Source organism: Xyrauchen texanus, chromosome 25 (genome assembly GCF_025860055.1).
Source record: "Xyrauchen texanus isolate HMW12.3.18 chromosome 25, RBS_HiC_50CHRs, whole genome shotgun sequence".
NCBI classification, from domain to species: domain Eukaryota; kingdom Metazoa; phylum Chordata; class Actinopteri; order Cypriniformes; family Catostomidae; genus Xyrauchen; species Xyrauchen texanus.
The window spans coordinates 28,750,789-28,777,957 of record NC_068300.1 but is presented as its reverse complement, the minus strand read 5'-3'; the positions used below and the strand labels follow the sequence as shown (position 1 = coordinate 28,777,957).

The 27,169-nt window shown below is 43.4% G+C and overlaps 1 protein-coding gene across 1 annotated transcript; it reads right to left on the bottom strand.

Annotated features, from left to right (window-relative positions):
• Nucleotides 1-8,878: 8,878 nt before the first annotated feature.
• Nucleotides 8,879-10,851, bottom strand: LOC127619323 (neuropeptides B/W receptor type 2-like). The gene is made up of 2 exons (XM_052092200.1): nt 10,830-10,851; nt 8,879-10,470 (listed from the first exon to the last, which is right to left on the bottom strand). Exon 2 carries the CDS (start codon nt 10,341-10,343, stop codon nt 9,324-9,326), a length of 1,020 nt encoding a protein of 339 aa, XP_051948160.1. The 5' UTR covers nt 10,344-10,470; nt 10,830-10,851; the 3' UTR covers nt 8,879-9,323.
• Between the last annotated feature and the right edge of the window lie 16,318 nt (nt 10,852-27,169).

The window sequence follows — 27,169 nt, the reverse complement described above, 5'->3', positions numbered from 1 at the left end:
CAGGTTTTTGCACTGAGGATCCGAGAATAAGGCATGGCCGTTTACAGTGTTAGGTCTAGTGCCATGGCAGGAAGGACACAACGTCTTGTTCCCTCCCTCAGTTACAACAGGTTACAACAGTAACTATGACGTTCCCTTTCTGTCACTCACTCAACGTTGTGTCGAATGAAGTGACACAAGGGGTCCATTCAAAAGCACAACGCACTAGTCTGTGTTACGTGAACTGCTGAGACAGGTGCAAGCAGGCTGCTGTGTGCTAGAGGCAACTGTATTGGCTGCACATAACCCTCACCAACGCCACCAAAAGAGATGTCATATACAGACCTTAGGTTCCTAGCACCGCTGAGGGGGGATCAGGGGCTACATGACTAGCATGGGAGCAAGCCCGGCAGCCGCGGCCTTTTCTCTCTCTATGTCTCTCGCATAGAGTGTGAAGCAGCTGGTGCTATCTTATCGTTATGAAATACGTCAGGGAAGGCCTTTCCCAGTCCTGTTCTTTCAGGGAGAAAAGACCCTGTGGAAGCCACATCCTGCCCAGACTAGGGGGAGGTAACATACACCACAAGGGTTGTGAAGCCGTACGTGGGAGCGGCGCGGTGGTAGGTCCTGCCTGATGAGGGAGGAGCTCTACAAGCACGGCGACCGGGGGCAGTGGGCCTGGTCAAGGGAGACACGGGTCCGCCGACAGGGGACCCGTGACTCGTAGTGGGTCTGGATGCTAATTGCTGTGCTGAATTAGCAGGCCAGAAAGCTAGGGAGGGAGACTGACTCAACCCTGAGATTGTAAAATATCGCAAAGGTATTGGGTGTCGCCCAGCCCACTGCTCTGCAGATGTCTGCTAGGGAGGTGCCATTGGCAAGTGCCCACAAGGATGCCACACTTCTCGTCGAGTGTGCTTAAACCCGCAACAAGGAGGGGAACGGCCAGAGTCTGGAAAGCCAAGGAAATAGCGTCGGCGACCCTCCCTCCCTGGGGGGCACCTTGCTTGCAGGTTCACGACCTGAAGGGGAACTTGGGCATGTAGCCTGAAATCCAGGCAGGTGTTGCTGAGAGGGCCTTGACCTCAACTGAGTCAAGCAGCTCAAGGGGGGGGGTCTCTGAAGGCCCGAGAGGACCACTGAGAGATCCCAGGAGGGGAACAGGCTTGGCCGAGGAGGGTTCAGTCTCCGGGTGCCTCTAAGGAACCTGATAATCAAGTCGTGCTTACCCAAGGACTTGCCGTCAACTACGTCGTGGTGGGCCGCGATAGTGGCTACATACACATTCAAGGTGGAGGGGGACATCCTCCCCTCCAGCCTCTCCTGCAGGAATGAAAGCACTGACCGAAATGCGCATCTCTGTGGGTCTTCACTCGGGAAGAACACCAATTTGCAAACAAGCGCCACTTCAGGTCGTAAAGTTGCCTGGTGGAGGGAGCTCTGGCTTGGTTGATCATGTGAATTACTGCAGGTGGTAGGTCACTCAGATCTTCCGCGTCCCATCCTGGGAACAGATGTGGAGGTTCCAGAGGTCTGGGCGCAGGAGCCAGCGGGTTCCCCGTCCCTGAGAATGAAGGTCCTTCCTCAGGGGGATTTTCCAGAGAGGTGCTGACACGAGGAGCATAAGATCCGAGAACCAGGTCCGGGTGGGCCAATAAGGAGCCCTTGCACAGCACCAGTGCAAGAAGGCTCACTGGAAGAAAGGCGTACTTGCGCAGCCCCCGGGGCCAGCTGTGTGCCAATGTGTCTGTCCCTCTGTCAGGGAGTACCAGAGTGGGCAGTGGGAGTTGTCCTGGGAGGCAAAGAGATCTATCTGTGCCATGCTGAATCGGTCCCAAATCATCTGGACCACCTGGGGGTGGAGCCTCCACATCGCATCTGCCATCGTGTTGCAGTTGCCAGGGATATGACTGGCGTGCAGCGACTTGAGTCGCTGCTGACTCCAAAGGAGAAGATGGCGGGCGAGTTGTGACATATGATGAGAGCGCATGCGCCTTGGCGATTTATGTACGCCACCGTTGCTGTTCTGTCTGAACAGATCAAGACCTGCTTGCCCCCAAATCAGCAGGAGAAACCTCCGTAGGGCAAGGAATAGAGCCAGCAACTCTAGGCAGTTGATGTGCCAATGCAGCCGGGGCCCTGTCCAGGAGCCAGCAACATGGCGCCCCAACCCTGTTGAAAGGCGTCTTTGGTGACCATGACACATCTGGACACCTACAGGGGGGGCTTCGGTCTGCAGAAAACAGAGGTCTGTCCAAGGGTTGAAAGTCTGATGGCAGGAGGGGATGATTATCACACGGTATGTGCCGCGTTGCCATGCCAGTCTCGGGACTCGAGTCTGTAGCCAGTGGTGAAGTGGTCTCATATGCATCAACCTGAGCGGCGCGACCGCAGCTGAGGATGCCATATGCCCCAGGAGCTTCTGGAATTTTTTTAGAGGAACCGCTGTGCCGGGCTCGAAGAGAGCGAGGCACCTGAGCATTGACTGCGCATGCTTGTTGGTGAGGTGTGCTGTCATTGAGACTGAATCTAACTGAAAAAAGAGATGCTCTGAACCGGGCCGAGCTTGCTCTTTTCCCAGTTGACCTGAAGCCCTAGACAGCTGAGGTCCCTGAGCACATGGTCACTGTGAGCGCATAGTAACTCTCGAGAGTGAGCCAGGATGAGCCAGTCATCAAGGTAATCGAGTATGCGGATACCCACTTCCCGTAGAGGGGCAAGGGCTGCCTCTGTGACCATGGTAAAGATGCGAGGGGACAGGGAGAGGAAGGAGAGGACCTTGTACTGATATGCCTGCCCGTTTAACATGAACCGTAAGAAGGGTCTGTGTCGAGGCAAGATGGAGATTTGAAAGTACGCGTCCTTAAGGTCTACCACCGCGAACCAATCTAGCTGTCGAACGTAGGTAAGAATCTGTTTCTACATGGGCACTTTGCAGCCCGGTTGAGAACTCGCAAGTCCAAGATTGGTTGCAACCCGCCACCTTTTTTGGGTATGATGAAGTAAGCGCTGTAACACTTCTTCATCTCGGCTATTGCATCCTTGAGAAGCAGAGTCGTAAACTCTGCCCGTAAAGTGCTGGCTTTCTTGCCGTGTACAGAGGTGGAGCGAATACCGCTGAAACGAGGAAGGAGCTGTGCGAACTGAATTGCGTAGCCGAGACGGATGGTCCTGGCCAACTAGCGTGATGGGTTGGACAGCGAAAGCCACGTGTCCAAACTCCGCACGAGGAGCACTAGAGGGACGATCGTTTTTGACATACCGGGGGGCTTCGCATTGAGAGGCAGTAGAGTGTACCGAGGCTTGGGTGCTGCGAAAGACTCAAAGCACTTTGCTTTGCGCACCCGGCAGGGTGCGGGTTAGAGACCGAGAAAAAGGTCCTGGAAAAGCATCTTCGGATCTCGTCAGCGCTGGCTTGCTGGTGCTGAGCGGTTGCGGGTCCGGAGGTGAGAAAGCTGCTTGATGACCCAGGGAGTGATGGAATTGCTGCTTTATTGAGAATGTGGCTACTGCAGGCAGTGCAGTAAATGAAACAAGGATTCTCCTCCCAGCCCTCCACCGGGGGACGGAGTGGTCTTGGTACCATTTGACTGCCTGGGTCACCCGTGTCAAGAGTGGTTTGGAGCTCTCCTGGTCCTGAAAGGGGTCCTGGAGACAGGGGGCATGTGCTGCCTGTGAGGTGCTCGACGCTGGGGCTGAGAGCTGGGTCCTGGTTGAGGCAGAGCTGCCTGTTGTTTAGCCACAGGGGGATGCCCTCGGCAGGTAGGTGGGGTGTGGGGCGGGCTGATTTGGCGATGCTGCGGCCTGATGTGGGAGATCGCCTCCATCTGCTTTTTCACCACCGGAAACTGCTGGGCGAAGGATCATCACCCGCTGGAGTGCCTGCGCTGTGACCTTCGTGGCTCTGAGAGTGAGGTCGGTAGCAGAGCGCAGTTCCTGCAGCACGTCGGGACTACTGAGGTGCAGATCTTTAATTGCCTTGGCTTGGTGGACCTGCAGGAGAGCCGTGGCATGCAGGGTGGGGCGGCCTGTCTGGTGGCGCTGTAGGCTATCAAGGTCAGTGATGACATCATCCTACAAGCTCTGGAGGAGAGTACCGGGTGGTCCCGCCGGGTGGCGCAGTTCTCAGGACACAGGTGAAAAATCTGACTGACAGACGCACGCCTGCTTCCCTTTATACCCGTATGTCCGGGGGCGGGACATGCAAATTATGTCTGCCAATTTCACATTAGCCTTTTCTCAAGGGAGAAGACCACTTGTGTCACTTCATTCGACACAACGTCGAGTGAGTGACAGAAGGGGAACTAGAAAACAGTTAAAGTGGTTAAAGTAAAATTGGTGCAGAGAAGTACAATGAGATCACTTCCTGCCATAGATTCCCATTTGTTTATCGCTGATAGACACATTCCTTCAGACAGGACATGCGCTTCCCCAACAGCTAGTCGATGTCATTGATTTGTGAAGGTATAGAGGATGGGGCATAATTGTTGCTGACCGGGTTCCCCTGTGCGTGTGTTTGAGTGTTTGACTTGTGGAGACAAGATGCAGCAGGGGCTTCAATCTGAAATGCAGGTGACAGGCAAATCAAACGCTAGCAGCCCAGTGTTTGGAACAGAGCTTGGTGGTGTGTCACAAAGTAAATTGCCGCAACGTGACCCAATCACAAACACAATATAACAGGACAGTCAACAGAAGAGCTTCTTTGAAGCCTAGGTAACAACAAAATTAGAATTATACAGAGACAGCTTGTGGTCAATGTCTAATGCCTGTCAGTCTGCTCAACTGTACAATTATAGTAAACGTTTCAATTTATTTGGCAGGTTTTCATTGACTGGCAACCAACACACAGGACTAGATCTCCTCACAAGTGTCAAATGGAGCACAGCACTATGATAGTGATAAATCTGCACCATCATGTGTCGTTATTACTATTATCCTTAATAGCATTGCGTGAACTAATACAATTATTGTGAGATAAATGGAATTTACTAAACAGAAATTGACTACATACATCTTTAAAAATAACAAAGGCAACAAACACCATCCGAATATCACTCTTTCCACTATTTAATCTAATGAAATTGGAGCAGATTAGTTAATACACTAAGGCATGTGCTGACGTTATTTATATCACGAACACTTTAGACAAATCGGTCCAAATATTTTAGAAATGAAGGCATTATGGCTTGGGAAATTTATAGGGGAAATGTGATCGTATGTTGCCCTCTGCTGGCTGTTCAAAGCCGTTACCGAAGGAAATGCTCAGTGTCTTTTCTCCTGCCTTTGTTTGGCTGTGAGGGTAATTTTATGTCGACTGCAGCAGCGTCACAAAGTACCCTTTCAAAATATACAACATGCTAAGTTTCTTTAAAAATTGCATAGCTTGCTATTACGATAAGGCTGTAGGTAATGTACAAGGCCTACTAAATATGTATAAATATATATATGGGACCTCCTTCAACCGCTTTCAAAATATTTATGTTGCTATTTCAAACAATATTTCATTTCTGATTATGATGGCTACAATGCCATGTTAGAAAACATTTAGGTGAGCTTGAGTCTCAAAATTTTCCCTGAAACTTTTTTTAAATTGTCGGAACATGGTTGAAATAAGTGATAATACATAGACTAATGGCATATAATTGTGTTTTTAATTCAAAGTATATGTGTGTACCTGAACTATGCCACTTGTGCGCGCGCACTCAGCCATTACGTGCAATGCACGCATGAACGCGCACAGATCCATCCACCACTTTTGCATACCGCCAGGTGGCATGCGGTAAAAACTCTAAGCGTGGAAAGAACTTTGACCTTCAGTCAAAAGCAAAGTGAGTCTGTCTGTCACTTGAATATTTTTGTTACATCAATATCTTATGCATTGGAGTAGCCTAACATAAGCCTTCGTTTTGTTATCTGTAAATGTCAAAAATTGTTCTCTTAGCCCTATTCAGTTGCTTCTAATTGTTCTCCAGTAGTAATTCAAGTAATATTCCTGGTTCAATACAAGTTAAGCTCATTCGACAGCATCTGTGGCATAATAATCGATGACCACAAATAGTACCTCCTTTTCAAAAAAAAAAAAAAAGAAGAAAAAAAATGTGGGTTGCAGTGAGGTGCTATAAACGTGAAAATACTAACTGTTTCAAAAGTATAGTGTCAAGGCTGAAACACTATTCATGTTAACATGTTTTAGTGCGATGAAATCACTTACTAACCTTTTCTGTGTAAAGTTATATCCAATTTTGCAATGATGATGCAATGACGATGATACCAACAAACCTTAAAATGACCGTAAAATGGAACATTTAAATAACACAGCTCAAATAATACACCGATTTTAACAGAATAATTATTGTATGTGCTTTTATACAATTCTAAGCTTAACTTTTCTGTTGTATTGTCATTTTATTGATGTCTAAAGCATACGGTAATTACGTTTTTTATATGAAAAATGTTATTTTTATTTTGTCAAAAAATCATATAATCTGAACAGCAAATAAACCGGTTCAAACAGAGCGCATAAGGCATAGCGAACTAAGCGGCTGCTTAGGGCCCCGATGGCCCCCAAGAGCACATGAATTTTATTTATTTATTTATTTTTTTGTGATTATACTGTCAATGGACAATGGTAATTATACAAAAACGCAATATTAAATGCAATATTATGTTAACGGGCTGCAGGATGCAAGCACATTCAGACAGCAAAACAGCAATGTCACAAAAAAGGACATATCCTCTGGTGCAGAGAAAAGGAAAAAGAAAAAACAGAGGAATAGAAAAAACAGCATGAAGGTATGTTAAGTAGCTAGGCTAAGTTACGAGCTAACATTAGCTGGCTAGTTAGTTAACATGTAGCATATCTTCTTTTTTTAGGAAAGTTTGATTAAACATCCGTAAATAGCCTTGACATCTTAATATATTATAGTACAACATATTACTTAGCAAGTTTTAGATTAAAGCTTTTGTCTTCTGTGTAAAAATAACTTTCCTGGGTATATATTTTTGTAATAAAAATAAGCTTCTGTTCCATAAACTTTGTACTGATAACTGACAACTTAACATTATTTACATTAGTCTACCATTTTGTGGTCTTTGCTATTATATTCCAATATCATTATGCCTCAGTTAGCTAGTTATAGATTAAGAGTTGTTGTTTTAGGAGTACAGATGGCTTGCTGCTGTGTATATTAATTTGAGTTGAGAAAATAACATATTTTGTAAAATATTCTGTCAAATATGTACTCTTATGAAACTTCCCTAGGAGCACTGTTGAAATATTTTGGACGTGGGGCACAACCAACGCCACCTGCCCCAAGTTCCAGTGCTACAGCTGATGATGATTTTTCAACAATACCAGATCATTATATTTATATGGATAAACCATGCCTTTGTTTTTGACAGACAGTTGCATTACCTTCTAATATGACATCTAACATAGCTAGCTTTTATTATTATTTTCATCTTTCATCAGGTCCATCCTCTGCATGCGAAGAGCACTTCCCAGCACGTGCATCCACTGATGTGGTCATCTATCCTGTCTGACTCAGAAAGGACTGATTTGGTAAGCAGAGGGCCACTGCCTATAAAGGAAAACTTCACATTCCCTGAAAAACCTGATGGCAGAAGCTTCCACTACACCTACAGAAAGTTAATTAATGGGGAAAAAAGTGGAGCTGCTCACTTATTCAAAAAGAAATGATACTGTCTACAGCTTCTGCTGCAAATTGTTCTCTAGGAAGTACACAAAACTGGTAACAGAGGATCAACAGGATTGGGTAAATATAGGTGTGCTACTGTTACATTTAAAACCGTAGAAGGGTAAAATCATGCCAGGCAGACATTGGTATGTTGTAGGCAACACAGCTACAACTAATACAATTGATAAGGGGTGTGTTAGATTTATAGTGTGCGAATAATCAAGCATCGACATATATTCAATCATATTGGCGGCACAGAGGGGCCCCCAAATCAAATTCTGCTTAGGGCCCCATAAAGGCTTGGGCCGGCCCTGGGTTCAAATATGCAGTTTCGGGTAAACTTTTGAAAATTCGAATTATTTATTTAATATTAATAATAATTGTAATAAATGATTTTGAGAATTCCCCTCAGTGCAGGCTTTCAGCACTGTTTAGCTGGGTTACAAGTTCTAGTAAGTGTGCTAGAGCTAAACACATGAAGCATGTTCACAAGATAGCCTACTATATAGTTTTAAATCATTGAACAACAGCATTAAAAGAAATCAGGGCAATATGCCTTTCCTAATAATTTTGCTTGGTGACTTCACTGACTTCATTACTCAATATGTCAGTGGCAGATGGAAATACACTGAGAGTGAGGATTATCTGGTAACAGGCCATATCCTCTCTTGCATTTATCAAGAAAAACATTGTAAGGTCCAATGAGGTGCAGTATTTATTAAGTTCAAATCATTTAATCTATGTGCAAGAAACATTAAAGTATATAGTGGGCTCTCTAAATTCTCTATGATATAGCTACATTATATTTATTTATTTAATTTCAAAGCCGTAAATCCTATAAAGAAACTTTAAAACCATCTGTCCTCAACTGGTATTCTACCAGGAAAGCATCCTATAGATGATGCTTACTGTAAAAAAAGTCCCTCAATGGTCCTAAAACACAACCTGCAACAAGTTAAATAAAAGACAACTGTTTATTCCATTTTATTCACAACATTTACAACAATTTAAGAAGCCATGTAACATATGCTTCACTCTGTATGATAACAAATGTATGCAAATATTTTGCATTCTAGCAAGTAAAGCTTGTTTCACAGCCTTTCAGTGTTTTAAAGTATTTTATATCAACATCTCTTGATAAACACAAACATATATCATTTTTAAACATTGTATTTATTCATTTAAAGGAAAGGGGTGCACGTTTAAACAACTGTCTCAAATTTGCCATTAAGAATACATGATGCTGGACAGAAAGTGATGTGACAAAAGCAGGTCTATACAAATATATACACACGAATCCCTGCTGTTTGAGAAACACATGACGTGCGTTTTTAAAAGCACTCATTTCTAGTGTCATGGCGCCAAACATCAGTGTTATTAACGTGTCACAAGCAGCACATTTCAAAATATTTCAGAGAGAACGCGCGTTTGCGCTCGAGTGGCACAAGAGGGAGACACACGCTCACATTAGAATTTAGTGTCAGGAAAATACTTTGTCTTATTGTGAATATGCGGCGGAACAGGTAAATCTAAAGTAGCTACTGTCACAAAAACTAGTGAGCCTGCAGATATTGTGTTATCACTGTTTTTGAGACACTCACATTAAGTGCACCCATTGCAATGTCATCCAATAAAAGTTTATTACATTCATGCAGGTCTACATTCTAACATCTTCTTGAAGGCTTTCCTGAAGCTGTCGTCCAGGAAGGCGTAGAGAAACGGGTTTAAACAGGAGTTGGCGTAGCTCAGACTGGTGATAAAATACGAGATCCCGATGAGAAGCGGCGTGGTCCGCAGGTCTGTGGTCAGCGCTACGATGGTGCTCAGGTGGAAAGGTGTCCAACAGAACAGGCACACGGCCAGCACGATAAACACCATGATAGTCACTTTCTTCTTGGCTTTGTCCAGTGCTTTGGCGTTGGAGTTCAGGCGCATGTTTCTTAGTTTGTACAGCATCATGGTGTAAAGAATGCAAATTGTAGAAACTGGAATGGCAAAGCCCAGTATGAGGGTGTAAATCCGGCTCGCTTTGAACCACAAACTTTCAGGACTGGGGAAACTCAGCACGCAGCTTTTCCTGTCGGAGTCGTCGGGACTGATGTAGACACCTGCAAACACTGTGAAGGGCATGACGATGAGGATAACCAGCAGCCACACACACAAACTGACTATCTTGGCTGCCCTGTATGTGCGGTACGGCATGCGCTTGGAGCGCACCGTCGACAGAACCACCAGGTACCGGTCCACACTCATAACCGTCAGAAAGTAGATGCTAGAGAAGATGTTGTAGTGGTCGATGCTTAAAATAGTTTTGCAAAGCACCTCGCCGAACGGCCAGTAGTGTAAAAGGTGCTCCGCTATGTTGATGGGCAACACTAAAGTGAAGAGGTCATCTGCGATTGCCAAGTTGAGAATGAACATGTTGGTCACCGTCTTCATTTTGGGTGCTTTGAGGATCACATAGATGACCGCCGTGTTGCCCGTCAGACCTACTGCACATATCACGGAGTAAATCACGGGGAGAACTACATACAGGTCTGCGTAAAAGAAGTAGTCGGCCGGCGGCGTGCAGTTCAAATCAGTCCGATTGGGAGAGTTGTTATAATATAAGTCCATGCTGTAGTTGCATGTCGGATTTGGGTTGAGGAGGTTCGTGATGTTCTCCATATTGTGACAGTTGAGCCTCCGGGGATAAGTGCTTTACTTTATAAAGCTGCGCGCTCACAATCGCAGATCTCTCCACGAATCTAAGGTGGTCGACGTCTCTCATCTGTGTATTTGCGCATCCCGATATCTGAGAAATATACAAAAAAGGCTATTCTCCATCAAACCAAAAAAAAGACTTGATGCACAATGTGGTAAAAAAAAAACCCTTATGATATATATAGATAATACGGAGGAATTATCTCTGAAGCTAAGAGTAACAGTTTGATTCCATTTAATTTTGTTCAACACGTTGCAAAATATCAATTAATTTATATAAAAACAGAGGAACCTTCCCAAAATCACTGCACACACAAAACAAAAATAAAGATTTAAAAAATGCAAACGATATTTTTGCAATTGCATATGTTTAAAATATATAGCCTACTATTTAAAAGTCATCAGGAATTGTTGCATATTGGTTAGCAGTGAAAAGGTGCGAGTTCTTACCGTGTGTGATATTCCCTCTCCGTGCGCGCTCTGTACCCACGCTCGCTCTTTCCCCATCAAGTTAAAAGAACCAAGTGCGCCCGGTGACGTCACAGTTAACCGCGCGCTCTTCGCATCTGCCTCATCGCATGTAAGGGTTTCTGAAAGAGTCACGCATCCTTTTTGCTTGTTTTTATAGATTAAGCGTCAATCAATAAATATTAAAAGCATGATATACGACATTGTGATCAGTGGTCCATGCATAAAACAGAAGACATTTTAAAGGGATAGTTCACCCAAAAAGGAAAATGCTCACAATATTTACTCACCCTTATGCCATCCCAGATGAGACAAAGATTTTTATAAGAATATTTCAGATTGGTAGGTCCATTCAATGTAAAGTGAATGGTACCTACATGTTGAAGCTCCAAAATGCATATAAAAGCAGCATACAATTAATCCATGGGACTCAGATTTTTAAATCTATTTATTCAGAAGTGATATGCTTAGTGTGGGTCAAAATAATCAAAATAGTTTTTTACAATACATTCCTGTCCATTAGGTGGTGATATGCATAACGATTGCAAATGGCCAAACACAAAATAAGAAAGTGAAAATGGAGATTTATAGTAAAAAACAATAATAAGGGCCTTAAATATTGATCTGTTTCTCACCCACACCAATCATATAGCTTCTGAAAACATATATTTAAACACTGGAGTCATATGGATTACTTTCATGCAGCTTCAAAGTTCTAGCTACCATTCACTTGTGCTGTGATTACCTACAGAGCTGAGATATTCTTCTAAAAATATTTGCTTGTGTTCAGCAGAAGACAGAAAGTCATAAACATCTGTGATGGCATAATTGTGAGTAAATGACGAGAGAACTTTCATTTTGGGGTGAACTGTGGTACAGTAGTAGACTAGTGTGTGCAATAATAAAGTATGTATCATATAAATGTACATGGACAGTGAATGCAATATATCCTAATCTATATGGACACTTGTTATTTACCATTCATACTGTAATGATGAGCAGGTGAAGGCAGACGAGGGGCGAGGATCTAAATGCAGTGGGTTTTTATTGAACGATGAAAAAACAACAAACAAGACAGGAACAAATGAAATATCCACAAATGTGAAAAAACAAAACAAAAAACACAGAAGACATCCAACGGGAAAACAGGCAAAACAAGCATCCACTAACATCAACGACCGACAGGGGAATGGAGAAACAAACAGGGTTTAAATACACAGGAGACATGATGATGATAACAAACGACAATCAGGTGAGAACAATGACACAGGGCTGGCAGTGATTAGGGCTGGGAATTGTGGGAAGTGTAGTTTTAGACAAAAACTGGTGAAACACAGGGCAGACAACAAGGGAATCGTGATATAACCCCCCCCCCCCTCAAAGGAGCGGCTTCCAGACGCTCTTAAAAAAAGAATACCCCAAAAAAACAAAAATCGTCCCAGGAGTGAGGGGGGGCAGGCAGACCAAAGAGGGCACAAGGGGCAAACAGAGAGTCCAAGGGAGCACAGGGGGCAAACAGACAGTCCAAGGGAGCACAAGGGGGGCAGACAGACAGTCCAAGGGGCCACAGGGGGCAGACAGGAAGTCCAAGGGGGCACACTGGGCAGGCAGGAAGTCCAAGGGGGCACAGAGGGCAAACAGGAAGTCCAAGGGGCAAGAAGGCAGTCCACAGGGAGCACAAGACAGGGACTGGGTCAGGTGGCCTGGGAGGCGGCCACAGGGCAGGGACAGGTTCAGGAGGGCTGGGAGGTGGCCACAGGACAGGGACAGGTTCAGGGGCCCTGGGAGGCGGCCACAGGGAAGGGACAGGTTCAGGAAGCTTGGGAGGCGGCCACAGGACAGGGACAGGTGGCAGAGCCATGGGTGGCTCAGGAGGTGGAACCGTAGAAGGCTCTGGAGTCAGAGCCGTGGGAGGTTCAGGAGGCGGAGCCGAGGGCGACTTGGGAGACAGAGCTGTGGGGGGGCTCAGGAGGCGGCGCCGTAGGATGCTCTAGAGGCAGAGCCGTAGGAGGCTCGGGAGGCGGAGACCTGGAAGGCTCTGGAGGCGGAGCCGAGGGAGGTGGCGCCATAGGAGGCTCTAGAGGCGGAGGCCTGGAAGGCTCTGGAGGTGGAGCCGAGGGAGGTGGCGCCGTAGGATGCTCTAGAGGCAGAGCCGTAGGAGGCTCGGGAGGCGGAGCCCTGGAAGGCTCTGGAGGCGAAGCCCTGGGAGGCTCGGGTGGCTCGAGAGGCGGAGCCCTGGGAGGCTACGGTCAAGTTTACGGTCTTGGACGGTCGAGGCTACTCACGCTGGCTCTGGGACGGTCGAGGCTACTGGCGCTGGCTCTGGGACGGTCCAGGCTACTGTCGCTGGCTCTGGGATGGTCCAGGCTACTGGCGCTGGCTCGCTGACGGTAGGGGCTGCAGGCGCTGGCTCGCTGACCGTGGCAGGCGTAGGCTCGCTGACTGTGGCAGGCGTAGGCGCTGGCTCGCTGACCGTGGCAGGCGTAGGCTCGCTGACCGTGGCTGGCGTAGGCTCTGGCTTGCTGACCGTGGCTGGCGTAGGCTCTGGCTAGATTGGTTCCATTCTCTCTGGAGGTGGAACCGAGGGAGGTGGCGCCGTAGGAGGCTCTAGAGGTGGAGACCTGGAAGGCTCTGAAGGCAGAGCCGAGGGAGGTGGTGCCGTAGGAGGCTCTAGAGGAGGAGCCGTGGAAGGTGAAGCCGCGGAAGGCTCGGGAGGTGGAGCTGAGGGAGGCTCAGGAGGCAGAGCAGAGGGAGGCTCAGGAGGCGGAGCCGAGGAAGGCTCGGGTGGCGGAGCCATGGAAGGCGGAGCCGCGGAAGGCGGAGCCGTAGGAGGCTCTAGAGGTGGAGGCCTGGAAGGCTCTGGAGGCAGAGCCGAGGGAGGTGGCGCCGTAGGAGGCTCTAGTGGCGGAGCCGTGGAAGGCTCTGGAGGCGTAGCCGAGGTAGGTGGCTCTAGAGGTGGAGACCTGGAAGGCTCTGAAGGCGGAGCCGAGGGAGTTGGCGCTGTAGAAGGCTCTAGAGGCGGAGGCCTGGAAGGCTCTGGAGGTGGAGCCGAGGGAGGTGGCACCATAGGATGCTCTAGAGGCAGAGTCGTAGGAGGCTCGGGAGGCGGAGACCTGGAAGGCTCTGGAGGCGGAGCCCTAGGAGGCTCGTGTGGCTCGAGAGGCGGAGCCCTGGGAGGGTACGGTCAAGTTTACGGTCTTGGACGGTCGAGGCTACTGGCGCTGGCTCTGGGATGGTCGAGGCTACTGGCGCTGGCTCTGGGATGGTCGAGGCTACTGGCGCTGGCTCTGGGACAGTCGAGGCTACTGGCGCTGGCTCTGGGACAGTCGAGGCTACTGGCGCTGGCTCGCTGACGGTCGAGGCTGCTGGCGCTGGCTCGCTGACGGTCGAGGCTACTGGCGCTGGCTCGCTGACGGTCGAGGCTGCAGGCGCTGGCTCGCTGACGGTAGGAGCTGCAGGTGCTGGCTCGCTGACCGTGGCAGGCGTAGGGTCGCTGACCGTGGCTGGCGTAGGGCTCTGGCTCGCTGACCGTGGCTGGCGTAGGGCTCTGGCTCGCTGACCGTGGCTGGCGTGAGCTGGGGAGCGGAAGCCTTTCTTCTCCTCCTCCTCCTCCGGGCGGACGAAGTTGGCAGCGCTGGCTCGTTGATCAAGGCAGGCGTGGGCTCTGGCTCGAAAGCCTGGATCGAGAGAGGTGGTTCCTCGGCAGCGAGTTCTTTCAAAGCGAGACTCACATACTCCCTCCACGTGTGATCTCCGGGTTCCGGCACTTCGCTCTGCCGGCATGTTGGTAGACCGAGCCGGTAGATGGTCTTCAGGGAAGCGTCATCGAACCCGTGTGGATGGCAACAGTGGAGAAGAGATGCGAGTACTTGCGGATGGTCAAATCCGCCTGGGCCAGTTTGGTGAAAACCGCTGCTAGATCCATTTCGGTCGGTCGTTCTGTAATGATGAGCAGGTGAAGGCAGATGAGGGGCAAGGATCTAAATGCAGTGGGTTTTTATTGAACGATGAAAAAACAACAAACAAGACAGGAACAAATGAAATATCCACAATGGGAAAAAACAAAAGAAAAAAAAACGGAACATCCAATGGGAAAACAGGCAAAACAAGCATCCACTAACATCAACGACCGACAGGGGAATGGAGAAACAAACAGGGTTTAAATACACAGGAGACCTGATGATAACAAACAACAATCAGGTGAGAACAATGACACAGGGCTGGCAGTGATTTAATGCCGGGAATTGTGGGAAGTGTAGTTTTAGACAAAAACTGGTGAAACACAGGGCAGACAACAAGGGAATCGTGACACATACTTTTATACTCTATTGGACTGATCATGTTTGAAAAGAAGTGCTAAAAAGGCTAAATTATACCTTTATCAACGAGACCAAGTAATTACATTAACCCAACATTTATATTGTAATCCATAAACACTCTTACTAACATAATCCAAACTCTTTGTTGTGTCTCCTTGTGGTGCATTTTGATGGCACTTAGCGATTTAGGAGGCTGCTTGTATGTACCTTGACATAGTGTGTGGTACATTGGCATTTATTGGCATTTTATAATTGGCAGGTTTGTCTTAGGAATTCTATTTAACTAATAGGTACACTGTGTTGTTATTGGCATTTTATAATTGGCAGGTTTGTCTTAGGATGTCTAGTTAACCAATAGGTACACTGTGTTGTTATTGGTATTTTATAATTGGCAAGATTGTCTTAGGAATTCTAGTTAACCAAAAGTTACACTGTGTTGTTATTGCCATTTTATAATTGGCAGGTTTGTCTTAGGAATTCTAGTGAATCAATGAAGTTGTTGTCATAATGCATGAATTTCCTGAAAATCAATTTGGCAAAAAGGCATTTGCCCAGTATTCTCTTCTTCTGTGTTATACCCTCCCCTCCAATCTTCCATTACGATACTAGACAGATGAGCAGTGGGGAGAATACTTAAGTGTCAAAACTAATCATCTGCAAAAATAGTCTGACGTTCTTATAAAAATACTTTTGCTCTCTTAGTGTATTTTTTCATATAAAATTCATCATACATTATAACAAAACATGGGGTCCAGTGATTGTCTTTTTAGTTATCATAAGGTTGAATGATTGGCTTATTGTTCAGCATCAGTGCCACGATTGGCTGATTGTGCAGTCATCATAAGAGTGAGCGATTGTTCAGCATGAGGGCTTATGATTGATGAGTCACAAGTGATTTTTACTGGCAGCCTATAATTGTGACAGTTTTGAGAGGTTGGTTTCAATTTAAAGAAATTGCATACCTTTGAAACATCCTTAAATAAATTATACCTACATTATGTACTTTAGCTTCCAGTCCTAGACTTTATTTTAAGGAAGGCAATGTCAGTGAACAAATTTAAGCATTCCATTTTCAAAACAAACTACAGTATCTAAAATATGCAGGACGATAACCTGTAGGTAGATGGGTCCCTCATATTGTTCCACACCCGTATGTTTTTCTTTGACATTTTTTTACATTTTATTTTGTTGTTGTTTTCTCATAAGTGAATGAGAACTGTGACTGTCAAGAATCATATGGATTACCTTTTATGGTATCTTTTTGGAGCATTACAGCCCCAGATCCTATTTACCTCACATACATGTACAGAAAAGCACAAACTTGTTGACTGCGTTCTTCAAGCTCAACCATTAAAAGCTGTAATTGGCAAGTTATTGGAAGAAAACAATGATCAAATTATTATTATTATTTTTTTTTAATATAAGTATAATAATGCTACAAACCAACATTATTTCCCAAGATAGCTCCTACATAGTGTTAGCTTAATTTAGGCTAAGGTAAGTTGAGGACAGGAGCTTTTATCAAACATGAGCAAAAATCTAATATGAAGTGGAAAAGATGAGCATTTTCGAGCAAGTTATTCACTCTGCAGTATCTCTTATGAGACATAGCATGTTAATTAGTAGGCTAAGGTGGAATAGTTAATAACCTGAATGAACCCCTGCTGTCAGTTCAATTTCATCCCTTTTTAATTATACCCCTTGTGTTTCTCATTGCTACTTCATGATTAAAGGAAAAGCACCCTTTGCCTTTCTGCACCAGCACCACTGATCTGTGTCTCCCAGTGATGAGCTTCATAAGCTGGAGTATGTAAGACTTTTCAGTTTCAGTGGAGACTTGTGTCTGATTGGCCCTCTTTACGACAATCAAAGGAAATTGACTTGTGATATGCCCAGGTGTCAAGAGATAATTACCTGAATGCTACCTGAGCTCTATAAATGGCGCATAAAATACTCTGTTTATTATTGAATTAAAAGACCAAGTGTCCAGTGATCAGACAGCAGCAAAAATACATGTCAAATCTTAAGAGTTGTACTGTAAATTAGAACAGGTTCATATCTGTTAATTAAAGGATATATACTGTATATAGGTTATGTTTAGATAAATATGCAGTATGCAAGATTGTTATATGAATAGTTGTATAATTCTGTATGTTGATTAGTTTATTGCCATTTTAGAATAAGGCCTATGGTTTGAATTGCTGGTGTCTTGCTAGTCCTCTCAGAAGTGCTTTGTAAATGTGATCCCAAACACTCCTAAATCATTTCTGTGAATCATAACAACTGATGACACAACCCTGGAAAAATTCTATAACCAATTATCTGTCTCTCCAGTTGTTAGATGATCCTGTCATCAGATTGTTCTGGTTGTTGCTAAGTAAAAGTGTTGACAAAAATTGTTGCTGCCTCAATTGGATTCCAATTGAGAGTTTGAAGTTTTGAGGCTGTTTTATGTAGTTTTGAAAAGACATCATTAGCTTTTCATGGGTTATTCACACAGAGAATAATTTGGATATTTGTCACAAGTGGGTAAATCATTTGGCTGAAAAATTACAGTGCTGAAACATGTACCATTGATTGTTAAATGACATTTGATATGACAAATGTCCATATAAATCAATTCAAGCAAAACAATCTTATGGATTTTATGGCAACTAGAAATAGATCCATAGTGTAGAGATCTGCTGGTAGGAAATGTGGAGATGATAAGTATAAATTTACCAGATAAGATTAGATAAGTGTAAATCCTTGAAACGTCTCGGATTATGTGGTGTAACCCTTGTTCCCTGAAAAAAGCGGAACGAGATGTTGCGCTGAGAAAAGCGCTTTGGGAACAATCCTACATTGTGACCAGCTGTGAATATGTGTGTAACACGTCAATGAACATTGACAGGAATTTATAGCCTCGGCTGGTGAGATAATTGTATGCACCTGTGGCCAGGCTATAAATAGACGCGTCACCAGCGTGTCGTCAGATATATTTTTTTTCTGAAGAGCAGTCCTGGGACATCCCAGTGCGGCAAAGAAGCGCAGCATCTCGTTCCGCTTTTTTCAGGGAACAAGGGTTACACCACGTAACTTTAAACGTTCCCTTTACAAAAAGCTTCACTAGGATGCTGCACTGAGAAAAGCGCACTGAGGCTGTCCGGACCCCTACGGTTGTGAAGTGTGCTCACAAGAACGCGAGATGTCTCAGACATGAGCTTGAGATGTCGACTCAAGGACATAAGAGCCCGGAGTAGCATGAACATCCAAACTATAACATTTGATGAATGTGTGCGGAGAGGATTTATGTAAGAGACTACCGCTGTATTGCCCACCCGCACCAAGACATGGCAGCCTCTGGAGGAAGTATTTCAGGGCCAGAAATACAGCCATCAACTCGAGACATTTACTGTGACAACCGAGCTGATGACCCTCCCATTTCCCTTGAGCTGGACGACAACTTAAGACCGCTACCCAGCCTGTCAGGGAGGCGTCTGTCGTTAGCAACCTGCGACGACGAGACGCACCTAGAGTGGGGCCCAAGGTAAGAAACCGGGGTCTGAACCACATAGAAAGGGAACGAAGCCCGCGGCGCGGAAACCTTATTTTCTTAAGGGGACCAGCCCTTGGATGAAACCCCCTGGCTTTTAGCCACAGCTGGAACGGTCTCATGTGCAGAAGGCCCGAAGGGATCACCGCAGACGCAGATGCCATGAGACCTAGTATTCGTTGATACTGACGAGCAGTGCAACCTTGACCTAGCCTGATCTTGCTTGCTGAAGGCCTCCTCGTGGCTTTTCACATCTTGGATCCTGGAGATAACCATGCTCATGGCGTCTCAGAATAGGCCAGTAGGCAAAACCGGGGCATCAAGGAGGAAAACTTTATCCTTGTCCCTGATGCCCGAAAGGTTGAGCCAAGGTGCCTTTCTCAGAGAGAAAGATCTGTGGCTCGACGAAGCTCAGAAAAAACTTGCTCGTCGAGCGCAGCACCCACAATCAGGTCGTCCAGCAGGTCAGCCTGGTAAGCCTGTAATACAGCCATTGTCTGCAGAGCAGCACCAGGCTGACCTGCTGCTTGATAAGCCCTCCCCACTAAAGTGGAGGTCATCCTGCAAGGCTTTGTGGGGAGAGAGGGCTTTTTAAATGATAATGCCGAGCCCGGTGAGCGATAGCCAGCAAGCGTCTCTTCGACCAGCGGCATCATTGAAGGTCATCAAAGAAATGAAGGGACTAATATAGCGTTCCCTTCCTTTTTTTTTTTTTTATTATTATTTATTTATTTTTTAGCCACCAGACACAAATCTGTCTTATAGTTTGGAGCGTTTGGGGGTGTTGGGGGTTCGTGGCCAGTCTAGCTGTATTCTGGCCACAGCCCGAGTAACTACCTCGAGTAATTTGTCAGCCGCTTTATTATTATGCATGGAATGTACAGAGGTTCAGCGCCCCACTCGTGAAACGAAGAGGTGCAGAAGCGCACTTCAGGCTTACGAGAAGGATCAGCTGGATCTGGGGAGAGAGCAAACGATAGGGACGGACCCGTCTTTCGCTCCTCAGCCAGATATATGCGAGAGCCCCACGATGAAAGAGTGGCCGCTGACTCCCGGAAGTAAGCGAGGCCGAAGCATTTCGCCCGAAAGCAGATCGCAATGCTCGCACCCACCCCGCTCCAACGCGAGAGCAGCATGCTCTTCCCCCAAACAAACAAAGCAAAACTGATGCATGTCCCTCTTGGCAATAGAGCGTAAACAAGGGAACACGTATCATTTGCTCTGATTATCAGTCATTCTGTCTCTATTTATATATATATATTTATAGAAAGCAGAGAAAGGAGAAAAGGTTCACTGCGCACTGCCTTACCAAATTCTAACTCCTAGCAGAGGAAAGAAAGTTTGTGACAGGCTTGTGAGACACACACAGAATGGGCTCTGAAAAAAATTGATCTGACGACATGCTGGTGATGCGTCTATTTATTGCCTGGCCAAAGGTGCATCCAATGATCTCACCAGCCGAGGCTATAAATTCCGGTTAATGTTCATTGATGTGTTACACATATATTCACAGCTGGTCACAATGTAGGATTGTTCCCAAAGTCCTTTTCTCAGCGCAGCATCCTAGTGAAGCTTTTTGTAAAGGGAACTGCTAATCTTGAGGTTGAGTCTCTGAGGGCTTTGTTTGAACTGTCAAATCAGATGTTCTGATATGATTAGGAGTTTGTTCCATCATTTAAGGTTAAGGATTGAGAAATTTGTGAGATTATGATGAGTAGGAGCTTTGGGAGCAAGACAGTTTTCTCAAGGTTTGAAGCTAGCAGGGAGCATGGTTGTTTTGGTGCCAATGTAGTAACCTTTGACACAATTCCTATATTCCTATTTGGAGTTAGACATATACACATTTTAAATATATACATATTATATTACATTAAATATATACAGATTATATCATATCTGACTGTAAACATCACTCTTGTTCTTATGTATCGTGATCAAGGGTGTATCCAGGAAATTACTTTTCGGTGGACCACAATAAAAATGAATGGGCCAAGATTTCGCCCAAATTTTTGTAACAAATTTTCCCTAACATCAGAAAAGTGGCACATTCAAAAAGTTATTTCACTCATAAATCAGAATGTATGCATTTTAAAAGTATTTTATAAATAATAATTTGATAATAATTAAATAATTTGAATTCAAATAATAATCTCTTATATTCTGAGTGGACCTGGGTCTAAATTTTGAGGTCCCAGGCCCACCCTTGTCTACGCCACTGATCGTGATGCTCCACCTTGAAAATAATAAGCGTTTAATGGTGGGTGTGTTAAGGGGAGATGCTTCTAAAAATTCCAAAAATGTTTAGTCCTCTGGCATACCCATCTAATGCTTCTCTGAAGTTTGTGCATGTATGCTTATGTACTGCATATGTTCATGTTCAGCTTTAACTTGACCAGTCACTTTTATATTAAAGGTGCAAGATAAAACAATTTTTGCTTGAACTATAGCAAAATGTGTAAATGGCTTGTAACGCAACTTAAAAAATTAGCCCTTCCCGGACTTCTTATTTTGCCTATTAAAGCCAGTAGATTGATTTTCATGCAAAGGGAGTGGGTCGCTTTTCCAGTAAAATCCAAAGGATGTGACGTTTATGCACACTCCCGAGAGCCTTGCCTCAGTAATAGCTTCTCTTCCACTATTCAACAGCAATAACAAACTGCAACACCAGGTAATGTTATCGTAGAGATGGAATCCAGCAAACGTATGGCTCCCAGCACAACACCGACTCCTACACAAAATCAGGGTAAGACAAATAAAATAAATGAATCTACTGAATCCTGTCTGGCTAAGCGGGAACGTGATCATAGTTGAGCAAAAATTAGAGTGAGCATCGGCAGGGCATTTGATTTCTAGAGGTAACTTTGTTCGGTTTTGGACATCAAAACCTACCGTGAATTGGCATTCTTCTTATTGGACAGGTAAGCTTACATAACTGCAAAGCATGTGAAATGTAGTGCCATAAGCATTGATCTGTGTAGTTTTAGCTAATTTGATCTTGCCAGCAATCACTGACTAATCGCTAGCTACCTTGCTTCGTAACTTTCAAATAAATTCAACAATATTTTCTTTATACTAAATGTCAGGTATACAGGATAAATTTAAGCAAATACGCTGGTTTCTTGATCGTAGTACAACATATGACATACAAAACATAATAGTGAAACATAACAGTGCAACAGTAAACTGTCTGGTATAGTTCGGTAGTATGTAGCTTTGTGTGTGTATCAGTGTGTATGTTAGCTGATAAGTTTTAGTTAGTTTTAGTTTAGTCTCAAAGTTTGTAGTAAAACAATCATAACTGTTTAATTTTAATTAACTCATCTGTCAGCATGATGCCAGTGAATCACGTTCAGTCTCTTTGTACGTTACATCATTGTTTTGGATGCTTGCTCGTGTCCTTATGGAGTGTGTGCACGAGCATGAGCATGAGCAACAGTTAGCTGCTGCAGTTCATGTAACGGCCACAGGTGTCATTGCTAACAAGGGTTTCTGAATCTTACATACTGCACCTTTAATGGAAAACAATCAATCACATACATTGGGATTACAGCAGTGCCACGGCAACACAGCAGTGCCACGGCAAAGCAATTCAATAATAAAACCAATACTTTTCATTGAATTTTATAGTAGTTTGTTTTTCTCTCTCTTTTTTACTGCACTAATGGTATTTTCTATGCTTAAACTCAAACTATACCTTTTTTCATTTTTACATTTTTGGAATTTCACATGCATTTTACGTTTAACATCTCACATAGATTATTTAATCCATCTTGCATCTTCTTTCTTCACATCAGTAGATACAGTAATAAGACAAGAAATTAATCAGGAAGTCTGTTGAACAATTGTCTCTCTTTCCTGAGCATTCTCTCTAAATTCACAGAATAATAGTAAAACATTTTTTTTTATTGTTTACTTGTCCTTAATTGGTTGTTAATGTCATGCTGGGCTATTATCGGGTTCCAAGGAGCTTTTAAAAAAAAAAATTAAAGACGTTCTTGTTGTTAAGCACTGTGTTGTCTTGTTGTGCAGTCTAATTAAACATATTTTTCAAAACACTGAGTGACCAAAATGGGATTGGGACCGATCTCTGAGAGGTAGAATGTAGGGAATGCACAAATATTGTCTATTTAATCCACATACTTTGTGTCTCATATTGTACTGTAATGAGTTTCATATATCATACTTTGTTTTAAAGCGACATAGAATAACAATGAGTCTCATTCACTATAATTGCATAAATCTTACATATGAAACATGACATACTTTCTCTTAATGGTACATCGCACAGAAACAGTTCTCATACAAAATTTGAACCAGATTCAACAGAGGTGCATACACTTTTACATTTGCTCTTACCCTTGTTTTAATGTTGATGAAAATATGGATGCTTAATTCATTCAATCATTCATTCATTATTAGCTTTTATATTAATTATCTTAATACATGCCCAAACTATCTCCATATAAGGGCATTCAGAACAACTTCTTTTTTCTGTACAGGAAAAAATTTGAAAAAGATGCACTCTCGCCTGTGGAGCAAGATCTGCACATCTTATGACATGGCTTGCTATGCATGACACCCACAACGCACAACTTACCACGTGCCTCATTGAGCGCGAGAACCCCTAATCATGACCATGATGAAGTTACCCTATGTGACTGTATCCTCCCTAGCAACCCAGCCAATTCAAACTTGTGACTCCAGGAGTGGTAATACTAGCTGAGCTACCCAGGCCCCCCCCAGTTGTTTCTTTTTTAATTTTCTCAATACACAAAATGTCAACTCCACCATTAACATTGACCCTGCCTCAATCCCCAGTTTGCCTTGTTTGGCCCAAGGGTAATCGGTAAAAAGAAAATGCCACAAGGAGTCAAGATGAAGCCCTGGAAGAGACAGTGGGAATGCAACTGGACCTGGCACTCACTTGCACGCACTAATAGTGAAACACAGCTAATGAAGAGTTTGATGCAGATCTGATTTGCAAGGGGGAAGGGTTGGGGAGGGGGTCTTGTAAAGTGGTCTTTTGCATGTGCATTGTTGTACACATTATTTTGTAATTATACACTTGTAATTGAAATGTCCTCACTTGAACGTCAATGAGAGAACAAATGAGCCATGAGAGCAAAAATTAGATCTCATTGATAAGGAGCTCTTTTCTCTGTGAACAAACACCTCATAACAATTTTATTGTACATAGTGTACAAGGCCATCATCCTCAGCTTCGTACATGTTTGTCTGACATATTGTGTTTGTATAGTGTTAAGTGTATCCTTAAAATGAATGTCTGTGAGTCCCCTGCTGTGGCCAGCTGAATAAGGCTGACAATTATTATATCAAAGAAATATATGTTACAGAAACCTGTCAAAATTGCTCAGATTCAAGGCCATTCACTACTCCCACTGTCAAAGGTTGCACGAATTTCCATTGATGTGGCGTAGGTGGGAATTATTCAACCCAAAGATTGGCATTGTGGAAATAAACAAAAGACAAATAACATTTCATATCATGTTTGATTCAAAGCTGAATACAGCTTGTGTTAAATAGCATATGCCCTTTAAGCATAGCCACATAAAGCAATTTATATTCATTGATTTGTGTTACACACTGTTTCACACGTGCGCTGTAAACTTCTCCCTGCTTCGAAAGTGAATCATTGTACATTGTAGTTTGGTAAGTTACTTTTTAAAAGTATTCCAATACGACTTTGTGGCAGTGTATATTTACAACTGCCAGAATTCATCACCAAAATATCGTATAATGAAAAAAAATTGTATAATGGACATAGTTTAGGGATCTTTGCAGCATTCGGCCACCATTATATGAAGGAAATTTAGATATGAACAAATTCGAAATCTGAATAACAATTGTCCACCATTAAATATATAATACAGCAGTCTTGTTGTATCTGCTCACAATTTATACATGAGGAATTTTAGAATTATGATTAATCAGGGGAATATTGAAAGAATTAAGGTGTATGTCTGATCACTCAGTCACACTGAGTTGATATGACATAACTATTAATTCTTTAGAGTAATACTATTCTCATGGCCATCGAAAATAATATCACAAATATGTTTAAATATTGTTCAAGCACAGAGCTCAGATCTTTTAAGAATCATTTTACAAGATTATATATCAAAATATACCACAGTCAAGTCCACTTTGAATAACAAAAGACTACTCTAATCTACATAATAAAACTAATAACACACACAGACATACATAACAGCAGGTTGGTGAGTGAGCTTTAACAGAAGGTTAACGGAAATTATCTGTAACAGAGAAACTTTATTGAGACTATAGACATGCCCTGAACCATCGATACTTAATTTAGTACACCTCGATTTGCAATTGGGTTAACAAAAGTATTTGAATAAAACACCAGCACTTTTTAGGCAAAGTCTGGAGGTATACTTGTGTTTCATTGCATTAATAATGCATTCTATGAATATAACCACAATTAGGCATCATGTGATGCATCTTAGCAGATTAAAATTAGGTTATGTGTGATGTGAAGTGTAGAATGATGAAACAATGGAGTCTTTTTATAGTGTTATAATTCATAATATATGTATATGCATATAAGGACAAAGACTGGTTCTGAGTGGGGTTTTAGGGGAAGGTTGTTCCTTCAGCTGATATTTAAAATCATTATTTTGTTCTGGAAGAGAGTTGCCACTCTACAGAGCAGCTTTTGTGGACTCTTTTTAGGCATCTTTAACTCACCTGTGCCTGTTTTGCTAGACTTTTGGGCAACAGCACAGACTTTTTTATTTATCCCCTTTTTTCCCAATTTGGAATGCCCAATTCCCACTATTTAGTAGGTCCTCATGGTGGCACGGTTACTCACCTCAATCCGACAAGTCAGTCTTATCACGTGGCTCGCTGTGCATGACACCACAGAAACTCACAGCACGTGGAGACACATGCTACTCTCCGCGATCCACGCACAACATACCACATGCCCCATTGAGAGTGAGAACCCCTAATCGTGACCATGAGGAAGTTAGCCCATTTGACATACCCTCCCTAGCATCCAGACCAGTTTGGTTGCTTCAGAGACCTGGCTTGAGTGACTCAGCACGCCCCGGATTTGATCTCAGGACTCTAGGGGTGGTAGTTAGTGTCAATAAGCAGGGACAATCTTTAATTTATGATGTTGAGGAATTTTGGGGGCCTCTCATATAATTTCTCTTACTCTTCTTCTGTTTTCAAGTTCCTCAGCTCTTACAGAATACATGTTTTGAAATGTAATTTGTAACATAATCCATTAGATTACTTAAGGTAATGTAATGTATATCTAGTAATGTAATATAAATACTTTGGATTACTTCTTCAGCAATGGCAATTTTTGTTGAGACTATAAATAACTTAATAAAGTTACATTATTCACTAAATAAAACATTATCTGAAAAAGCCCAAATATCTTAGGCAGTTTTGCTACTCGAGTAAAGTATTTTTTTTTAAAGATTTTTAGAATTTATTTTACAGAAAAAACAATATTTAAACTCTAATGCAGAGTCAAATATTTGTAGTACATCTTTGCCCTAAAATAAAAAGTTTTACTAGAGAAGAAAAAAAAAGTTAATCTCCAGCGTGCATTTTCAGCATCGTAACAGATACATGCAAAGACTATTTTTGCTGCTCCAAACTTCAAAACCCCACAGAGTGCACACAACTACAGCCTATTCTAATTGTATGTGGATTCTGTTCATAGAATGAAGCAAAAATTATATTCTTTGTAGCTTTCTATACAGCGTTAAAGGCTAAATAGGTTCGTTTTTCTTATACCCTGACTGCATAGAAAACATTGAAAAGGTGTGTAATCTTGTCTTTATTGGATTAAGTAATGTCTTCAGGGATCAAAATACTTTTTGAATGTAGCTGAATACAATGAAACTGCAGTGGAATACAGGTACTAATATTTTGTATTTTAAATATGTGATCCCGTTACATTTATTCCATTACTCCCCAACCCTGATTTTAGAGTGAGCATCATTGTACAGTGTTTATCACTTTACAGTCTTTATTCAACTGTGAGAACAAGTAGGGAAATTAATTCTTAAATTAAGCCTAATGCATGGCTTTTATTACTAAATCAATGATATATCCCTCAGCTGATTAAGCATCAGCTGTAAGATCAGATGACCTTTGTGTTCGAAGCAGTTCTTCTCTGCACTTTGCCATTAAGATGAAAAACAAAAACAAAAAGAAACAAGGCCTAGTCAAATGCTGGCATTAGTAGAGAAACAAAATCAAATCAAAGTTTTGTGGCTTTCAGTTTATGTCTGTTAGCTATGAAGCTATCTATATTATGTTTTACACTTATAAGTAAAAAAAAAATTGTACTCATTTAATCTGTTCAGTCTTTCTCTTCATAGGAAAAAAGACCAAAAATATTGATGACTCATCTTGCGCTACAAATGTTTTTGTCCAATCAAAGGCTCTCTAGACTCAGAATGTCC

What these genes read in the sequence shown, in the direction of transcription:
- LOC127619323 (XM_052092200.1), bottom strand. Translation starts at nt 10,343, where the DNA reads ATGGAGAACATCACGAACCTCCTCAACCCAAATCCGACATGCAACTAC.